General features: G+C 52.0%; 1 protein-coding gene across 1 annotated transcript in view; it reads right to left on the bottom strand.

Annotated features, from left to right (window-relative positions):
• Positions 1–1,089: 1,089 nt before the first annotated feature.
• Positions 1,090–19,620, bottom strand: part of LOC138100661 (uncharacterized) — a 31,195-nt gene continuing 12,664 nt past the window's right edge. Inside the window, exons 8-23 of the mRNA XM_068998546.1 lie at positions 19,051–19,173; positions 17,116–17,238; positions 15,181–15,303; positions 13,246–13,368; positions 9,504–9,638; positions 8,891–9,226; positions 8,299–8,466; positions 7,800–7,974; positions 7,407–7,470; positions 6,669–6,717; positions 5,779–5,891; positions 4,996–5,113; positions 4,079–4,178; positions 3,440–3,636; positions 1,653–1,790; positions 1,090–1,218 (exon numbers count right to left, since the gene is read on the bottom strand). Of these exons, the coding sequence (XP_068854647.1) occupies positions 1,090–1,218; positions 1,653–1,790; positions 3,440–3,636; positions 4,079–4,178; positions 4,996–5,113; positions 5,779–5,891; positions 6,669–6,717; positions 7,407–7,470; positions 7,800–7,974; positions 8,299–8,466; positions 8,891–9,226; positions 9,504–9,638; positions 13,246–13,368; positions 15,181–15,303; positions 17,116–17,238; positions 19,051–19,173 (2,214 nt within the window). The remainder of the gene's footprint in view (positions 1,219–1,652; positions 1,791–3,439; positions 3,637–4,078; positions 4,179–4,995; positions 5,114–5,778; positions 5,892–6,668; positions 6,718–7,406; positions 7,471–7,799; positions 7,975–8,298; positions 8,467–8,890; positions 9,227–9,503; positions 9,639–13,245; positions 13,369–15,180; positions 15,304–17,115; positions 17,239–19,050; positions 19,174–19,620) is intronic.

Raw genomic sequence — 19,620 nt, forward strand, 5'->3', positions numbered from 1 at the left:
GATGGAGCATGGTGGTCAGAGGGAGTGGCAGGTAGGCAGTGCACCTTCAGGACATCCCCTGGATCAAAATGGTGTGCATCTTGTCTTTGTCACCTTCTCACCCCTCTGCTCAGAAGTGCCGTGCCTGAAGGACGCTGCCCCGTGCTCGAGCCTGCGGAGCAGCCCGGCTCCCTCCCGCTGTGCCCAGGCTGCTGCACACACTGCTAACCTTTCCCAGGACTTCCAGGGCAGCCGGCAGAAGAGTAGCAATCCTAGCCGGGGCACCAGCCCTCGGCTACCTTTTGCCTTTCTCTCCTCCTGGGCCGCCTCCAGACGGCCAATGGCACCAGTCTGCGCTGTGCCCAGCACGGCTACGCTTCCCTCGGGAGCAGCCAGCTGCCGCTTTGGCTCTGAGATGGGACCATGTGCCCGCTCCCAGGAAGAGGCACCCAGTGCCAGGCTGCTGCCTCTTGCAGCTCCAAGGGCCTCCTGCCTCTGCCCAGCCTCAGGCTGCTCTGGGCTCTGCGTGGGCTCTGCTGGGGCTCCGGCCTGGGCAAGGCCGGGCCGCTCTCACCTCACGCTCGCTGACAGCTCTGCCTCAGACGAGACCTTTCAGAGCACCCTCGCTGAGCTTTCTGCTTTCTCAGCTGAGCAAGACTCTCCCCGAGCCAAAGAGATTGCACTTAGGGATACAAATCCAAGTGGCAGGAACCCCAGTGCTCTCGAGTCACAGCTCAACACCTACATCTGCACAGGATGTCTTGGCTGCACAACTCCTCCTCTGCTTTTGCCTGCAAATGCCATTGCCCTTTCTGCCTCAACTACAAGCACAATGGCTGGACAAAAACCGGCCAGTGTGCCGTATTGCAAAGGCAGTGTGGTCTGGAGAGGATGAATGAAGAAGAGCCTGCCCCACTGACAAACCATACCAAAGAAGCCATAAGTGTCACTTTCCACCTTTAAGAAACAACGGACAATTGAGAAGGAAAAGTTGAGCTAAATCACAAGGTGAGAAAGAAAGGAATCTTACAGATGAGTTGGGGTTTCAGAAACTTTATTTATTTAAAATCATACTGTACAATTGTACTCTGCAATCCTAATCTAAGCTGGTCATGGAGAAAATAGTCCTGAATGGAAGGATTGCCACTCCAATCTTTTCTCCTCCTCCTTCCACTTCTTCACTGACTGGATCAGTGGCACCAGGCTGGATGCAGGCTTGGCTGATGTTACAAATGGATGCTGCCCAAAGGAAAAAAACCAACCAAGAACAATGAACCATGACTTTCCAAGCTCAGTGCTTCAAAGGCAGGGGTAATATTTTTAAATGAAAAGGGGATTTACTCTGAGTAGGTCTAAGGAGCATAGTGCAACAGTGGCACAGGTTGTCCTGAGAGCTGGTAAGTGTCCCTTCCCTGGAAACATTCCAGGTCAGGTGGGAAGGGGCTCTGAGCAACCTGATCTCTTTCAAGATATCCCTGCTCATTGCACACCACATGGATCAGATGGCCTTGACAGGTCCCTGCCAGCCCAGCCCAGGATTCCTCACCATTTTCATTTGGAAAGCACCAAGAGTGGAGATGAGGAAGAAGGGGGCTCATCTGATGCCTTGGGCTTCAGTGGAGGAGGAGCCCATCCTCGGACACTGTTTGACCTGCAGCCCCTTTGCATTTTACCTGCAGGAGCTCCTTGGCAGACCAGCGCCGCTCCTCCTTTGTCTGCAGGCAGCAGTTCAGGAAGTGACGCAGAGAAGCCGAGAACAGGTTGGGCCGCTGCAGCTGTGGGGGCACTCCTGTGGCTATCAGGAGTTTAGCCTGGAGAAAAAGGAAACACAAGACTCCACCTGCTTCTTTTGATGCCTTAGGTTTTAACTTTTCTATTTTTCAAGTCCTGTACTGCCTAGTGTGTAGCTCGGAAGTTTTGTGTGGCCTGTTAGCTACTGTTCTCTCGTGCTAGTTAGACATAACAAAGCCTCTCTAGGTTTGCTCTCCAAGGACACTGCGATTGTCCCAGGGGCCAAAATGTGTGAACTCAAAGCCTCTGAAGAGAGACAAACTTGGGCTAATTACATCATTAACTGGGGTCATAATTGGAGAATTAACCCTGCTATGGAAATGGACCAAGCTTACAAAACTGTGAAGAACTCATGACCCAGGGTCCATCTTGGATGTAGCCTTTTGACTGCCCAGGCTGTATCTTTGAAGGCCGTTCAAATAAATACCTATTTTGATTTTCTTATTCTTGTCTAGTCTCTGTTTTTAGGTAGCCACTCCAGGCATCAGTTTCAAGTCTGTAAATGCTCTCCCAGAGCCCCTTGTTTAAGCTCAACTCTGCAGTGGCAATTTCTGCCTTGGCAGAGAGGCAGAGATGACTTTCCTATACCAACAAAAAACCCAAACGCCAAAGCAGCCACAGCTTTTCCAGCATCCAGCGGAGCTTGCCTTGGCAGCTGATTTGATTGGCTGACCTAGTTAGGGGCAACTACATCAGCAAAAGCACGTTTTGCTTCTCTGAAGATTCACACCAGCTTGACAGGCAGTTTGGAAGAGGGACTTTGCTCTAACTGTTTTCAAGCATTATTATAGAAAAGGGAGTTATTGCTCAGGTAAGGAAAGAAACATTTGGAACCTCGCGTTCAACACAGACACGTTAAGATGCATGCAGAAACGTATTGGGATGAAAATGCCTGTTTGGGCACACAGGAGCCACCTGCAGCTCTGTCTCGCAGCAGTCTGCAAGTTCCAGCTTCTCTGATGTGGCAAAAGAAAAACTTTTCATGGTCAAATCAGCAGAAGGAGAAATGCCATCCCTATGGCAACCCTCTGCTCCTCTGGATACTCAAGTCAATGCATTAAAGATGTGCCCATCCCAGAAAGTGCCAGGTAACAAATGGGAGGTTTTGGCAGGCTCTCCATGTCACCAGGCTGCAGCTTGGTCACGTGGAGAATGTGGCTTGGGCTATGACAGAAATATGGTCACTAAGTGTTTCAGCAACACTGCACAAGAAGCAGAAGACACTATGTGGCCTTTACACCCTCATGCCCAGGTTTTAGGCAAGTGACAAGAAACCGTACAGGGAGTGCAGTTCTTCTCTAGAAAAGCACTGTTTTAGAAACTTTGTTGGTTTGGGTTTCTTTCCTTCTTTTCTGGAAATGTAACACCAGCTCTGAGATGTGTGTTTTGTGTTATTAGAGACATCTACACAGACAGACGAGCTGGAACAACTTAAAACCCAAAGGAAAGTGTTGCCTGAGAATGGAGAGTGTTTGCATGTGGTAGGGCCTGAGTTCCCCCACTGATGCAACCAAAACTACAGCAGATGCTGATGTGCTGCAGGGCCATTTTTAGAAGGGGATCTTGGTGGAAGCAGTGCCAGCAGACGGCAATGGGATTTTGTCTGATGGAGGACAGAACACAGGATAGGTGAAAAAGACAGAGGGATCAGTGAGTATTTGCTCCTTACCAAGGTAGGACTTTCATTCCAGTGAGGAACTTCTCGTTCCACCATTTCGAATCCCACAATTCCAAGAGACCATATGTCCACTTTGGGGCCATATGGTTGACCTAGCACAACCTCAGGCGCCATCCACCAAGACGTCCCGACCACTGAGCTCCTTAGATTCTGCTCAGGGGTGAGCTGAGCAGAGAGGCCAAAATTACCTGAGGAGAACAAAAAAGTTCTGTACAATTAGGAAACCAAGCAAAAGAACTCCCCACTGTAAGTCTGAGAAAGCGCTGTTGAATCTCCTGGATTCTGGAGATCTCGTCCCTGCTCTGTTTCCTCAGGACTTTAGCCAAGGAAACACGGAAGTGGCTGCTTTTTAAATTTTTTAATCCTGCCCCCAGAAGTGGCTTTTATTCCCTGGAACCTTTAGATTGTAGCTCCCTCCCTCTGGAAGGGACACACACAGACCCAAACCAGTGCCACTCTGGACGGCTTTTTCCTCGCCATACCTCTGTGCACGTTGCAACTGTGCCTTCAGCTCGCTGCAGGGGTCCCTGCACTGCCAGCAGCACCACTTTGGGGGAACTGGCAGTCACTCAAAAGCAGCCCCAAACCCCACATGCCCGGAACGCTCTGCCTGGCCAAGAATATACCAACCCAGCTTGACAGAGCCGTCAGTTCTGAGAAGGATGTTGCTGCTCTTCACATCTCGATGGATGACATGGTTTGAGTGAAGAAAATCCAGTCCTTGCAGGCACTGAGAGAGAAAACAGAGACAGGAGGATAAAAATGAGTGGTGTGATTTGAGCCCACAAGAAAGGAAACAGCTCTAAAAGATTCCCTTTCCAGGGGAATAGAGTGCAATGGCAGAACACAGAGCCATTGAGAGGAAGAGCTTGCTGCTCCAACACTACCTTTCTAAGGGAAGGCACGTCAGCTTTTGAGAGAGCCAACGGGAATTGCTGTTCTAGACTGTCCTCTGCAAAGCAGCCAGAATGACTGCTGCTGCAGTGGATGTGCTTTCTTCATCCAGAGGACAAGCAAGGCTTTGCCAAGAAAGAAAGAGTCCCTCCCTTTGCTGTGAAGCGGCTCACTTTTGGGTGGGAGGCTGCATGGCAAAGGTTTTCTTGCTGGCCTCAGCACAGACTTGGAAGTATCACATGAGTCGCCTTTCAGAAGCAAACAGCATTTTGGGTGCACTATTACCCTTTTCAGCTGAGGACTCTGAGAAATGAGTCCCTTTTACCATTAGTTTCCAATTCTGCTACCAGCACCTTTGCTTTTACAGGCAAGGAATGCCGTGCAGACAGGCTCCAGGCAAGCATTCAGAGAGGCAAGGTGGAGAACAGCAACTACAAATACAAGAGACAGAGTGAGAATGCAACAGCAGGAGATAAGAGTACAAGAACAGAGTACAGGGAGTGCAGGCACACTGCCACGCAGTTCCCCTGCTTCCCCATAGCATAGCAGCCACACAGAAGCAAAGTTTGGCACATGGAATCCCTCCAGTTCTCAGCCCCTGTTTCCCAGACAATCCTGCCCAAGCCCTCGGAAGCACAGGTGGGATCCCTGACCTCCCGACTGACGGCTGCCATCTCATCTTCAGACAGGTAGGTCTTGCTGATGACATCTCTCAGAGTGCCTCCATCCATGTACTCCATCACCAGCCAGACTTCATCATCCACAAGGTAGCTGAAAGAAGGAAATGAGGCCATGGAGATGAACGTGCATGGCTACGCCACTGTTTGGAAAAGACAATGATTGATTCTTGTTTCCAGGTCCCTTTGAAACGAGGACAGACTCAAAGGAATAGACGTTCCCTCTAGGCTGTGCAGTGATTGCAGTCTGTGCTGTGTCAAGGAGAAAGGCACAGCTGTGAAAAAGGAGATGTCTTAGATGGCCAGCAAGTGAAAAACGCAGTTTACTAACAGCCCAGATAAAAAGCTGTCACACATGGTGTTTATGGAAAAAAAGCACCTAGTCTTCCTGGCATGCCCAGCAATGGAAAAGAGGGGCTGCAGTCCAAGGGAAATCCTCTCTCGGATGGTTCATCAGCATTTAAGACTCTTGAGAAAAATCAAGCCCCAAGACAACGTGGTGGCAGTGAACTTAGAGGGTATTGACTTAGTAAGATAGCACTGGTGCAGGCTTTTGAAGAATTGTCAAACGATGTGTGCCAGGGAAGACTAATGCAGACAAAATGCACTCTCTTCCCATCCACTGGAGATGAGTAGAGAAATAATAATTGATCAGTAATTAACGGCTCTATTTTCTGCCACAGATCAAAGTGGGTTTTTGACCTCTCATGCTTGCAGTAGGTAAACAAACATTCATGGGATAAGACCACGACCACTCACCTGTCTAAATAGTTGACCAGGTTGGGATTCCTATTCATCTTCATGATCATGAGTTCATTGAGAGTTAGTTCCCTCCTCCTCAGTCCTTGCAGATTAATTTTCTTTATGGCCACCTAAAATGACAATGACAATCAGTACCTTGAGAAGTTGGTGGCACGAGACCACAACACACATGGAGCGAGTGATTTTGGAATGACACAGCTGAGCTGTGCCAAAGTGCCTTGTGATTAGACACTGGAGTAATTAGGAACTGACATTCCAACAGCCCATTTCTCCACTCCCTTGTGGGCCAGAAACAGGACACATGGCCACTGACGTTTTGCCTTGTCCACTTGGTAACAATGGTGTCTCAACTATCACCCACAAAGCTCTGCCCACACTCTCTGATGCTCTGCCTGGGATCCAGAGAAGTAATCCAAGCCTTGCTACTCTATGGATACATCCTGGGCTATAAGCAGGGCTTAGGGCTCTTAGGGACGCCTTGCAGATCCCTCCCTACGTGCAGTTCCCAAGTGCAGCACTGCAGGTTGCTAAGGAACTACCAGTAAGGTTCAGATGTATTTGCTGGCAGCCAGAAATAAGAATTCAGGACTCTGAAGCTGTAGCCACAAGAAAGCAGTGAGATGCTCTAAGGCACCACCTTTGTTTTAGCCACTGAGAGCGAGTGAGCACTTCCTTCTCCAAAAGGAACCACTGCTCTCCTTGCCTTCCTTCTGGCAGCTGAGAAGGACAACGACTGTCCCAAATGTATTTTGCAGGCTGGCACCAGTCTGTGCTTCTTGTGCCTTTGCAGCACAGCTCTCCCGGTGACCCAAAGCTCCAGCCACAACTCACACCAGAGGGGAAAGCCCTCAAGAGCTGCAGAATCTGCAGGGACTGTTGACATTTACCTCTCCTCCTGTGGCATTGTCGAATGCTCTGCAAACTTCTCCGAAACCCCTAGAAACAAAACAGCAGCAAAGAAAGGAGAAGCTGTTTAGATCTTGGCGTGAAAGCCAGCCCGGACAGGAGATCTCTGCTCTAAGTGCCTAAAACCTGCAGGAGGCATGAGGGCTCTGCCAGAGGGCACATGATGCATTTTCCTCTCCAGTGCATGGGCACTGGGCCTGTTCCTGAAGCTTTGGGCTTTAGTGCCTCAGCTCAAAAAGAGAGCTTATTCTTTCATCTTGAGTTTCCGTTTCTAAACTGTGTGGTTCTAATCCTGACCACCGAGTATTTCCTTCAGCAACCTCTTGGAAAGAACTGTTCCTGAGAACTGTTATCTGACAGCTACCAGGGGCTAGGCTGCTCTTTCAGGCAAGCAAGATTCTCCTTTCATTAGTGTGGCCGGATGATTTTGAGACATACAAAAATGCTAAGGAAATTAACACACAGCTGTCCCACACTTGAGAGACAGGAGATCTTCCAGCTCCTGTTCCTTGCTGCAGGCAAGACCGTGGCAGCGTGGAGATGTCTTTGACAATGCCTTCTGACCACACTTACAAATTCTGACCAGCACTGAGAGATGGGCCAATCTAAGCCCAGTGTCTGAACATGTTTGCAGCTTGCCTGACTTGACACTTGATAGATATTCCACCAGCAGAACAGCTGGCCCATGGTTTTGTAGAAGAAACTGTGGTTGGACTCACCCGCTGCCGATATTTTCCAGTTCAGTGTATTTCATCACCGGATTTTCCATGCTCACCATTTTCCCTGAGGGAAACAAAGTGCAAGATGCTCACTTGAAAGCAGACATGCCACCTTCCAGGAGATACAAAAGGCAGCCCCACTCTCTGGGGCTCTGAGCCTTTTGTGGTCATCTGGGTAACAACAACAGTGACAAGAACCACAACAGCAACAGCAACAAGCCAGGCAGCTCTGCAGCACACGTTGCTGGCACAGAGACTGATTTTCTACAGCACTTCCTGTGAGGAGTCCTAAATGTCCCTGTGACACCAAACTGCGGAGCAACATTTGGCACAGCTATGCTGACACATGCACACAATACACTGTCCCTCACACAAGAAATACACAAGACGTACTCAGTAGCTCCAGGAGGTCATCCTTCATCTCCTGTTGATGGGAAGAAGCTGTGTCGGTGTTGGAGCTGAGCAAACTGCCCGGGCTCCACTTCTCAGGCTGGGGTGCAAAGGCTCCTTTAGACAATGCTGCTGCTGCTGCTGCAGGAGCAGGTTCCATGCGAGAGCCTGTGTAGATCTGAGACAAGAAATGAGGTTGTGTCAGAAAGTGTGGCTGGCAGAGATTGCCCTGGGATCCCATTTCAAATGCAGGCCCAGAGGAAGATGCTGTCAGCCACATGCAGGGCTCTTAAAATGGATTTTTTTGCATGTCCACTTCTCAAACCGGATGGGTCAAAACCAAAGGCTGATTTTACTTGAGTTCATGGCCAGATTCCTGTAACATTCTCATGGATGTTCTGAAGGATGACTGCTGCAATGACTATTCCACTTCCTCCCAAGCACTCTTTTCCCCCTCCAAGGGCTATGGACACACTTGCACCTCCTTGTTCTAATGTTCTACCTCCTCCCATGGAGTCCTCTTTTCCTCCACCATCTTCAGGACGGGCTCAAGCTGCAGCAGGTCTGGCTGGGACAGTTCCTGTGCCCCACGCCAGCCTTGGGGCTCTTTGTGGCCAATCACTTGCTGGAAGTCTGTGCAGGCTGCCAGGTGAGATGTCAACACTTCCACCTCAAGTCAAACACAACAAAGCAGTCAGACACTACAGCTTATCCCTGTCAGCCGTGGGTCAGCGACTGTGAGGAAAGGGAAAGAACAGGTTCACAAGGGATACAGACAGCTTGTTTCAAGATCCATCAGGGTCACCAAGCTGACCTGCAAAAACACCTCAAGAAACAAGGAGAGCAGGAACAGGCCAGCAGGAATCCATTTGGATGACTGCTGGCCAAAAGGCCAAAGGACTAGTCGCACTGTCCAGGGCAGCAGCTGAGATTCAGCAGCCCAGGACGTGTCCTTCAGAGTGGCTGTGATAGAGACCACAGCAGGATGGCACTCAGAGACATCACCCCACCCGCCTGCTGCTCTGTAGAGGAAAAGCAAGAAGGGCAGAAACCACCAGTTTGGTGACTGCAGCGGCTCTCTCTGTTTCACTCACTTGCTTTTGTAGAGCCTGATGCAGGAGATTCAGTTTCTCTTGGATTATTTTTAATTCTTCCTCCATCATCTTCTCCCTTGCTCTCAACCTAGCCTCAGTTTCCTGCAGCTCTGCCTGCAGCTGTTTGTTGAATTTCTGTAAAAAACAAGAGAGAGGATGTCTCATGAGTGGAGTGGCTTCAGCTCTTACACTCACCTGCTCTTGTAGATCGCTCCTGTGCTGATGGAGATTCTTCTCCTCTTGGATGCTTCTGATGTCTTCTTTGTTCCTCCTCTTTGCCGCCTTGATGTCACTCTTGGCTTCGGGCAGCTCTGCTTGTGGCTCTGCCTTGATGTTCTGTACACACAAATGCAGAGCAAGTGACTGGCAGCTGCCATCAGGCTCAGCTTTTTCCTCTTTCAGCCTCAAAATCACATTCATTCAGCCCCTCCCTTCTGCTTACCCACCCAGCTCTGCTTCCATTGGAACCCTCCCATCCCAGCACTGGTCTCTGCAGATGACAAGGCTCTGTGCTTTCAGTGCCTGTGGGACTCCTGGCCTCCTCAGTCCCAAGAGCTCCGTTTTATGTCCCTGTTCCTGCCCTTCACTCTGTCACCTGGCTAGGCAGGCTCACCTGGCCATTCTCTTGTGCCTCTTCCACCTGCTGCCTGAGCTGCTGCAGCTGCTCTCGGGCTGGGAACAGCTCTCGCCGAGTCTGGCAAGGCATCTCTGATAGAGCAATCTGCTCATGCTCTTTCTCTAGAAGGAGCTGCGCAGAAAGCAAGAGAAGATGGCTTTCAACTTCCCATAAAATATTTGTGGGGCAGGACTCAGAGACTGATGGGCTCGCACATTCCCAAAGCAATGTGCTGCTGCTCTCCCGGGTCCTTCTCTGCCCATGGGGAGGCACAGATTCCAAAGTGACACTGGCACTACAGTCAGGCTCCATCTGGGACTGAAGCTCCAACAGACTCTTAGGCATCTGACAGGGAACGTGGGGCATTTCTCAAGGCTCTGCTGAGGACCTCGCTCCTCTTCTGCCGTGTCCTGCTTGTCTTTCAGAAGTGACTGACACCCAGCCCTGTCCCACAGCCCCACCCTGGCTCTGCAGGTGGCTTCCTGTGGGAGCTTGCTCCTTGTGAGAGACACTTCTGGAGTTCATGTTCTCTTCAGGCCTGCACTGCCATTCCTGCCTTTCTGACATCTACACTCTTGTTACAAATCCTGGATTATTCAGGAGATGCGGATGCGAACAAAGAGCCTCCAATGGAGGTCAGAGGGCCTCTATGGCCACCTCAGTATATGGAGGGGAACCAAGGTGTTTCTTGTCCTCCCTCTTTTGTCAACTGAGAATTCTGACCAGGAGTAACAGAGACCCTCATAAGGCCCAATTAACAAATTAACTTAGACACCCTTCAGGATGCCAGTGAAGGAAACCATGTGTCCTGTAATGCATGTTTGACCAGAGTCACCAAACCCCACCTAGAGGATGGGATTGCTCCACACCCATAGGACAGACCAAACTTTCAAGGATAAACAGGGGGGGGAAAACACCTCTGAGGGGAAAAAACAACCATCTCTGGAGGGGGAAACATCTCTGCCTGCTCGGGATCGCTTGATGGAACATGTCTCTCCTCCTCTCCTGAAAGGATGTCTTTAGGTGAGCTTTGCACCTCCAATTGCCTTGGAGCAGAGCAGGGAAGTTTCATTTAGATAGATAGATAGATCGATAGATAGATAGATAGATAGATAGATAGATAGATAGATCTATCTCACTGTTATCATCTCTTTTTTCCTATGCTTTCCCTCACTACACACATCAACACTTGTGTGCACAACACAACCATCTCTTTGCAGCTTATCAAAAGCAAAAACACAGGCGCACTCAGAGCCCCTGTCAGCTCTGCTCCTGACTGCTCTGCCTGAAGAGGCCAAAGAACAACCTGGCAACCAAGGCACCAAAGTCCCTGACTTCAAGCAGCAGCTCCCCGTCCCCAGTGTGTCTCTGAAATACTCCCAGCTCGGCCCACCCAAGAAGCTCATGTGGACAAACCACCCCAAAGCACTTGTGTGCTCACATCAACAGCTTTTGTGCCAGCAGCTACTTGGCCAGCCTGTGCAGTGGGACACGGCTCTCACGGCCACCGTGTCCCCCACGTGTCTGGCAAGGCTGAGAGCGGTGTCTTTGGAGCGCTCCCTCCTCTGGCGACAGGGGAGCCTTCATGATTCACGTTTGCCCCTCTTGGAATCCCAGCAAGCTGGGGCCTAAACATGACAGCTCAAAGGCCGTGTTCCAGCTCTCACTGGCTGGGGGGAATCGCTAGGTCCTGCCAGGACTCCAGCACTCAGCATCCTCGACCACCACCAGCAAGTGCTGGCCGCTCAGAAACTTGCAGCTCTGATTTCCTCTAAAGACAGCCCCAACCACAACTGCCACTTACCGGCTCACAACGTTCAGGTTCAGGACTGACCACAGCTGGAGAGTTCTGGACATTTGGCTCCTCTTCAGCCTCTTCCCCAGGAGCAGAGGGAGCCAGAGGAGAGCCTGAGGTTGGTTCTGGGCTCTGTGGACAGGCAGGAGTGTGAGGGACAGGAAGTTACCTGTCATTTCTAACCTTATCTCTATTCAGCTCTACAACCAGCTCTACTAAGGAGAAATCATAACCTTGCATAGCAATGGGATTCCAAGTGCCTCCAACTAAAGTAAAATGGGCTAATTCAACAGTACTGCATATTGCTCTGAATTAGATATTGCACCCTGGCTACTCTCAGCAAGCAACGTTCTCTCTGCAAAGCTGGGCTTTTAGTTCTGCGACAGCTCTGAAATGCAAAAGCAGCTATTACACAGCGATGCCTTTGCTATTGCTGCTGCAGACATGGAAACCTAAAACTGCACCAGAATCTGTGCTAGTGCTGGAAAAGGGCAGGAAAGGTACAGCAAAAGCACCTTTGCTTGCTGGAGAAAGAGAAAATAAACAGGCCTTCTCCTCCGTGCAAACCAACAAACCAAGAGACCAAAAGACAAAAGGGTCACCTGCTGCAGTGCCTAAAGCCCTTGGGTGCAGTGAGGGGATGCTTGGCAGGGGATGCAACGGCACTTGTGGCGAGCACTGTCATGTGGGCATTTAGGGAAGTCTGCCTGAAGGTCCCTCAGGAGCCTCCCTTTCTCCAGCCTAAAGCTGCCTCAGCACCTCCTCATGGCACTTGGCCTCCACACCCTTCCCCAGCTCCCTTGCCCTTCTCTGCACACGCTGCAGCCCCTCAAGGTCTTGCTTCTTCACAGTGGCCCACAACTGGACACAGCACTCCAGCTGCGGCCTCACCGGTGCCCAGCACAGGGAGACGCTCACTGCCCTGCTCCTGCTGCCCCACTCTTGCTGACACAGCCCAGGATGCCCTTGGCCTTCCTGGCCACCTGGCCACACGCTGCCTCACGTTCAGCTACTGTGGACCAGCACCCCTGGCTCCTTTTCTCCCACGCAGCTCCCCAGGCACAAAGTTGCACATTGGCTTCAAATACAGCAGCCAGAACGGCAAGATCTCCTTCCTGTTCTTAACCCTACGAGACAGCACTCAAGGAGCTGCAGCTTTGCCCCCACTCTAGGCTCCAATGCAGTTTGCAAATGCAGTTTTAAAAACAGATTTCACAACAGAAAGTATCTGCAGAAACATGGCAGCCTCTGGCTTCTGCCACGGAAGAAGGGCTCCCAACTGCGCACTTTGCTTCTTTTGCCACACGGGAGAAGAGTGGCCCCACAAAAGTCCGTGCACAACACAACCATCTCTTTGCAGCTTATCAAAAGCAAAAACACAGGCGCACTCAGAGCCCCTGTCAGCTCTGCTCCTCACTGCTCTGCCTGAAGAGGCCAAAGAACAACCTGGCAACCAAGGCACCAAAGTCCCTGACTTCAAGCAGCAGCTCCCCGTCCCCAGTGTGTCTCTGAAATACTCCCAGCTCGGCCCACCCAAGAAGCTCATGTGGACAAACCACCCCAAAGCACTTGTGTGCTCACATCAACAGCTTTTGTGCCAGCAGCTACTTGGCCAGCCTGTGCAGTGGGACACGGCTCTCCAGGCCACCGTGTCCCCCACGTGTCTGGCAAGGCTGAGAGCGGTGTCTTTGGAGCGCTCCCTCCTCTGGCGACAGGGGAGCCTTCATGATTCACGTTTGCCCCTCTTGGAATCCCAGCAAGCTGGGGCCTAAACATGACAGCTCAAAGGCCGTGTTCCAGCTCTCACTGGCTGGGGGGAATCGCTAGGTCCTGCCAGGACTCCAGCACTCAGCATCCTCGGCCACCACCAGCAAGTGCTGGCCGCTCAGAAACTTGCAGCTCTGATTTCCTCTAAAGACAGCCCCAACCAGAACTGCCACTTACCGGCTCAGGACGTTCAGGTTCAGGACTGACCACAGCTGGAGAGTTCTGGACATTTGGCTCCTCTTCAGCCTCTTCCCCAGGAGCAGAGGGAGCCAGAGGAGAGCCTGAGGTTGGTTCTGGGCTCTGTGGACAGGCAGGAGTGTGAGGGACAGGAAGTTACCTGTCATTTCTAACCTTATCTCTATTCAGCTCTACAACCAGCTCTACTAAGGAGAAATCATAACCTTGCATAGCAATGGGATTCCAAGTGCCTCCAACTAAAGTAAAATGGGCTAATTCAACAGTACTGCATATTGCTCTGAATTAGATATTGCACCCTGGCTACTCTCAGCAAGCCACGTTCTCTCTGCAAAGCTGGGCTTTTAGTTCTGCAACAGCTCTGAAATGCAAAAGCAGCTATTACACAGCAATGCCTTTGCTATTGCTGCTGCAGACATGGAAACCTAAAACTGCATCAGAATCTGTGCTAGTGCTGGAAAAGGGCAGGAAAGGTACAGCAAAAGCACCTTTGCTTGCTGGAGAAAGAGAAAATAAACAGGCCTTCTCCTCCATGCAAACCAACAAACCAAGAGACCAAAAGACAAAAGGGTCACCTGCTGCAGTGCCTAAAGCCCTTGGGTGCAGTGAGGGGATGCTTGGCAAGGGATGCAACGGCACTTGTGGTGAGCACTGTCGTGTAGGCATTTAGGGAAGTCTGCCTGAAGCTCCCTCAGGAGCCTCCCTTTCTCCAGCCTAAAGCTGCCTCAGCACCTCCTCATGGCACTTGGCCTCCACACCCTTCCCCAGCTCCCTTGCCCTTCTCTGCACACGCTGCAGCCCCTCAAGGTCTTGCTTCTTCACAGGGGCCCACAACTGGACACAGCACTCCAGCTGCGGCCTCACCGGTGCCCAGCACAGGGAGACGCTCACTGCCCTGCTCCTGCTGCCCCACTCTTGCTGACACAGGCCAGGATGCCCTTGGCCTTCCTGGCCACCTGGCCACACGCTGCCTCACGTTCAGCTACTGTGGACCAGCACCCCTGGCTCCTTTTCTCCCACGCAGCTCCCCAGGCACAAAGTTGCACATTGGCTTCAAATACAGCAGCCAGAACGGCAAGATCTCCTTCCTGTTCTTAACCCTACGAGACAGCACTCAAGGAGCTGCAGCTTTGCCCCCACTCTAGGCTCCAATGCAGTTTGCAAATGCAGTTTTAAAAACAGACTTCACAACAGAAAGTATCTGCAGAAACATGGCAGCCTCGGGCTTCTGCCACGGAAGAAGGGCTCCCAACTGCGCACTTTGTTTCTTTTGCCACACGGGAGAAGAGTGGCCCCACAAAAGTCCGTGCACAACACAACCATCTCTTTGCAGCTTATCAAAAGCAAAAACACAGGCGCACTCAGAGCCCCTGTCAGCTCTGCTCCTGACTGCTCTGCCTGAAGAGGCCAGAGAACAACCTGGCAACCAAGGCACCAAAGTCCCTGACTTCAAGCAGCACCTCCCCGTCCCCAGTGTGTCTCTGAAATACTCCCAGCTCGGCCCACCCAAGAAGCTCATGTGGACAAACCACCCCAAAGCACTTGTGTGCTCACATCAACAGCTTTTGTGCCAGCAGCTACTTGGCCAGCCTGTGCAGTGGGACACGGCTCTCCAGGCCACCGTGTCCCCCACGTGTCTGGCAAGGCTGAGAGCGGTGTCTTTGGAGCGCTCCCTCCTCTGGCGACAGGGGAGCCTTCATGATTCACGTTTGCCCCTCTTGGAATCCCAGCAAGCTGGGGCCTGAACATGACAGCTCAAAGGCCGTGTTCCAGCTCTCACTGGCTGGGGGGAATCGCTAGGTCCTGCCAGGACTCCAGCACTCAGCATCCTCGGCCACCACCAGCAAGTGCTGGCCGCTCTGAAACTTGCAGCTCTGATTTCCTCTAAAGACAGCCCCAACCACAACTGGCACTTACCGGCTCACGACGTTCAGGTTCACGTCTGATGCCAGCTGGAGATTTCCAGACATTTTTCACCCATTTGGCCCTTGCTCCAGGAGCAGAGGGAGCCAGAGGAGAGCCGGCGGTTGGTTCTGGGCCCTGTGGACAGGCAGGAGTGTGAGGGACAGGCAGTTACCTGTCATTTCTAACCTTATCTCTATTCAGCTCTACAACCAGCTCTACTAAGGAGAAATCATAACCTTGCATAGCAATGGGATTCCAAGTGCCTCCAACTAAAGTAAAATGGGCTAATTCAACAGTACTGCATATTGCTCTGAATTAGATATTGCACCCTGGCTACTGTCAGCAAGCAACGTTCTCTCTGCAAAGCTGGGCTTTTAGTTCTGCGACAGCTCTGAAATGCAAAAGCAGCTATTACACAGCGATGCCTTTGCTATTGCTGCTGCAGACATGGAAACCTAAAACTGCATCAGAATCTGTGCCAGTGCTGGAAAAGGGCAGGAAAGGTACAGCAAAAGCACCTTTGCTTGCTGGAGAAAGAGAAAATAAACAGGCCTTCTCCTCCGTGCAAACAAACAAACCAAGAGACCAAAAGACAAAAGGGTCACCTGCTGCAGTGCCTAAAGCCCTTGGGTGCAGTGAGGGGATGCTTGGCAGGGGATGCAACAGCACTTGTGGCGAGCACTGTCATGTGGGCATTTAGGGAAGTCTGCCTGAAGCTCCCTCAGGAGCCTCCCTTTCTCCAGCCTAAAGCTGCCTCAGCACCTCCTCATGGCACTTGGCCTCCACACCCTTCCCCAGCTCCCTTGCCCTTCTCTGCACACGCTGCAGCCCCTCAAGGTCTTGCTTCTTCACAGGGGCCCAGAACTAGACACAGCACTCCAGCTGCGGCCTCACCGGTGCCCAGCACAGGGAGACGCTCACTGCCCTGCTCCTGCTGCCCCACTCTTGCTGACACAGGCCAGGATGCCCTTGGCCTTCCTGGCCACCTGGCCACACGCTGCCTCACGTTCAGCTACTGTGGACCGGCACCCATGGCTCCTTTTCTCCCACGCAGCTCCCCAGGCACAAAGTTGCACATTGGCTTCAAATACAGCAGCCAGAACGGCAAGATCTCCTTCCTGTTCTTAACCCTACGAGACAGCACTCAAGGAGCTGCAGCTTTGCCCCCACTCTAGGCTCCAATGCAGTTTGCAAATGCAGTTTTAAAAACAGACTTCACAACAGAAAGTATCTGCAGAAACATGGCAGCCTCGGGCTTCTGCCACGGAAGAAGGGCTCCCAACTGCGCACTTTGCTTCTTTTGCCACATGGGAGGAGAGTGGCTCCACGCAGGTCCGGGGACAACAAAACCATGTCTTTGCAGCTTATCAAAAGCAAAAACACAGGCGCACTCAGAGCCCCTGTCAGCTCTGCTCCTGACTGCTCTGCCTGAAGAGGCCAGAGAACAACCTGGCAACCAAGGCACCAAAGTCCCTGACTTCAAGCAGCAGCTCCCCATCCCCAGTGTGTCTCTGAAATACTCCCAGCTCGGCCCACCCAAGAAGCTCATGTGGACAAACCACCCCAAAGCACTTGTGTGCTCACATCAACAGCTTTTGTGCCAGCAGCTACTTGGCCAGCCTGTGGAGTGGGACACGGCTCTCCAGGCCACCGTGTCCCCCACGTGTCTGGCAAGGCTGAGAGCGGTGTCTTTGGAGCGCTCCCTCCTCTGGCGACAGGGGAGCCTTCATGATTCACGTTTGCCCCTCTTGGAATCCCAGCAAGCTGGGGCCTAAACATGACAGCTCAAAGGCCGTGTTCCAGCTCTCACTGGCTGGGGGGAATCGATAGGTCCTGCCAGGACTCCAGCACTCAGCATCCTCGGCCACCACCAGCAAGTGCTGGCTGCTCAGAAACTTGCAGCTCTGATTTCCTCTAAAGACAGCCCCAACCACAACTGCCACTTACCGGCTCACGACGTTCAGGTTCACGTCTGATGCCAGCTGGAGATTTCCAGACATTTTTCACCCATTTGGCCCTTGCTCCAGGAGCAGAGGGAGCCAGAGGAGAGCCGGCGGTTGGTTCTGGGCCCTGTGGACAGGCAGGAGTGTGAGGGACAGGCAGTTACCTGTCATTTCTAACCTTATCTCTATTCAGCTCTACAACCAGCTCTACTAAGGAGAAATCATAACCTTGCATAGCAATGGGATTCCAAGTGCCTCCAACTAAAGTAAAATGGGCTAATTCAACAGTACTGCATATTGCTCTGAATTAGATATTGCACCCTGGCTACTGTCAGCAAGCAACGTTCTCTCTGCAAAGCTGGGCTTTTAGTTCTGCGACAGCTCTGAAATGCAAAAGCAGCTATTACACAGCGATGCCTTTGCTATTGCTGCTGCAGACATGGAAACCTAAAACTGCATCAGAACCTGTGCCAGTGCTGGAAAAGGGCAGGAAAGGTACAGCAAAAGCACCTTTGCTTGCTGGAGAAAGAGAAAATAAACAGGCCTTCTCCTCCGTGCAAACAAACAAACCAAGAGAACAAAAGACAAAAGGGTCACCTGCTGCAGTGCCTAAAGCCCTTGGGTGCAGTGAGGGGATGCTTGGCAGGGGATGCAACGGCACTTGTGGCGAGCACTGTCATGTGGGCATTTAGGGAAGTCTGCCTGAAGGTCCCTCAGGAGCCTCCCTTTCTCCAGCCTAAAGCTGCCTCAGCACCTCCTCATGGCACTTGGCCTCCACACACTTCCCCAGCTCCCTTGCCCTTCTCTGCACACGCTGCAGCCCCTCAAGGTCTTGCTTCTTCACAGTGGCCCAGAACTGGACACAGCACTCCAGCTGCGGCCTCACCGGTGCCCAGCACAGGGAGACGCTCACTGCCCTGCTCCTGCTGCCCCACTCTTGCTGACACAGGCCAGGATGCCCTTGGCCTTCCTGGCCACCTGGCCACACGCTGCCTCACGTTCAGCTACTGTGGACCAGCACCCCTGGCTCCTTTTCTCCCACGCAACTCCCCAGGCACAAAGTTGCACATTGGCTTCAAATACAGCAGCCAGAACGGCAAGATCTCCTTCCTGTTCTTAACCCTACGAGACAGCACTCAAGGAGCTGCAGCTTTGCCCCCACTCTAGGCTCCAATGCAGTTTGCAAATGCAGTTTTAAAAACAGACTTCACAACAGAAAGTATCTGCAGAAACATGGCAGCCTCGGGCTTCTGCCACGGAAGAAGGGCTCCCAACTGCGCACTTTGCTTCTTTTGCCACACGGGAGAAGAGTGGCCCCACACAGGTCCGTGCACAACACAACCATCTCTTTGCAGCTTATCAAAAGCAAAAACACAGGTGCACTCAGAGCCCCTGTCAGCTCTGCTCCTGACTGCTCTGCCTGAACAGGCCAAAGAACAACCTGGCAACCAAGGCACCAAAGTCCCTGACTTCAAGCAGCACCTCCCCGTCCCCAGTGTGTCTCTGAAATACTCCCAGCTCGGCCCACCCAAGAAGCTCATGTGGACAAACCACCCCAAAGCACTTGTGTGCTCACATCAACAGCTTTTGTGCCAGCAGCTACTTGGCCAGCCTGTGCAGTGGGACACGGCTCTCCAGGCCACCGTGTCCCCCACGTGTCTGGCAAGGCTGAGAGCGGTGTCTTTGGAGCGCTCCCTCCTCTGGCGACAGGGGAGCCTTCATGATTCACGTTTGCCCCTCTTGGAATCCCAGCAAGCTGGGGCCTGAACATGACAGCTCAAAGGCCGTGTTCCAGCTCTCACTGGCTGGGGGGAATCGCTAGGTCCTGCCAGGACTCCAGCACTCAGCATCCTCGGCCACCACCAGCAAGTGCTGGCCGCTCAGAAACTTGCAGCTCTGATTTCCTCTAAAGACAGCCCCAACCACAACTGCCACTTACCGGCTCACGACGTTCAGGTTCACGTCTGATGCCAGCTGGTGATTTCCAGACATTTTTCACCCATTTGGCCCTTGCTCCAGGAGCAGAGGGAGCCAGAGGAGAGCCGGAGGTTGGTTCTGGGCCCTGTGGACAGGCAGGAGTGTGAGGGACAGGCAGTTACCTGTCATTTCTAACCTTATCTCTATTCAGCTCTACAACCAGCTCTACTAAGGAGAAATCATAACCTTGCATAGCAATGGGATTCCAAGTGCCTCCAACTAAAGTAAAATGGGCTAATTCAACAGTACTGCATATTGCTCTGAATTAGATATTGCACCCTGGCTACTGTCAGCAAGCAACGTTCTCTCTGCAAAGCTGGGCTTTTAGTTCTGCGACAGCTCTGAAATGCAAAAGCAGCTATTACACAGCGATGCCTTTGCTATTGCTGCTGCAGACATGGAAACCTAAAACTGGACAAAATCTGTGCTAGTGCTGGAAAAGGGCAGGAAAGGTACAGCAAAAGCACCTTTGCTTGCTGGAGAAAGAGAAAATAAACAGGCCTTCTCCTCCGTGCAAACAAACAAACCAAGA

This window comes from Aphelocoma coerulescens, unplaced genomic scaffold, assembly GCF_041296385.1.
Source record: "Aphelocoma coerulescens isolate FSJ_1873_10779 unplaced genomic scaffold, UR_Acoe_1.0 HiC_scaffold_125, whole genome shotgun sequence".
In the NCBI taxonomy this organism is placed as follows: domain Eukaryota; kingdom Metazoa; phylum Chordata; class Aves; order Passeriformes; family Corvidae; genus Aphelocoma; species Aphelocoma coerulescens.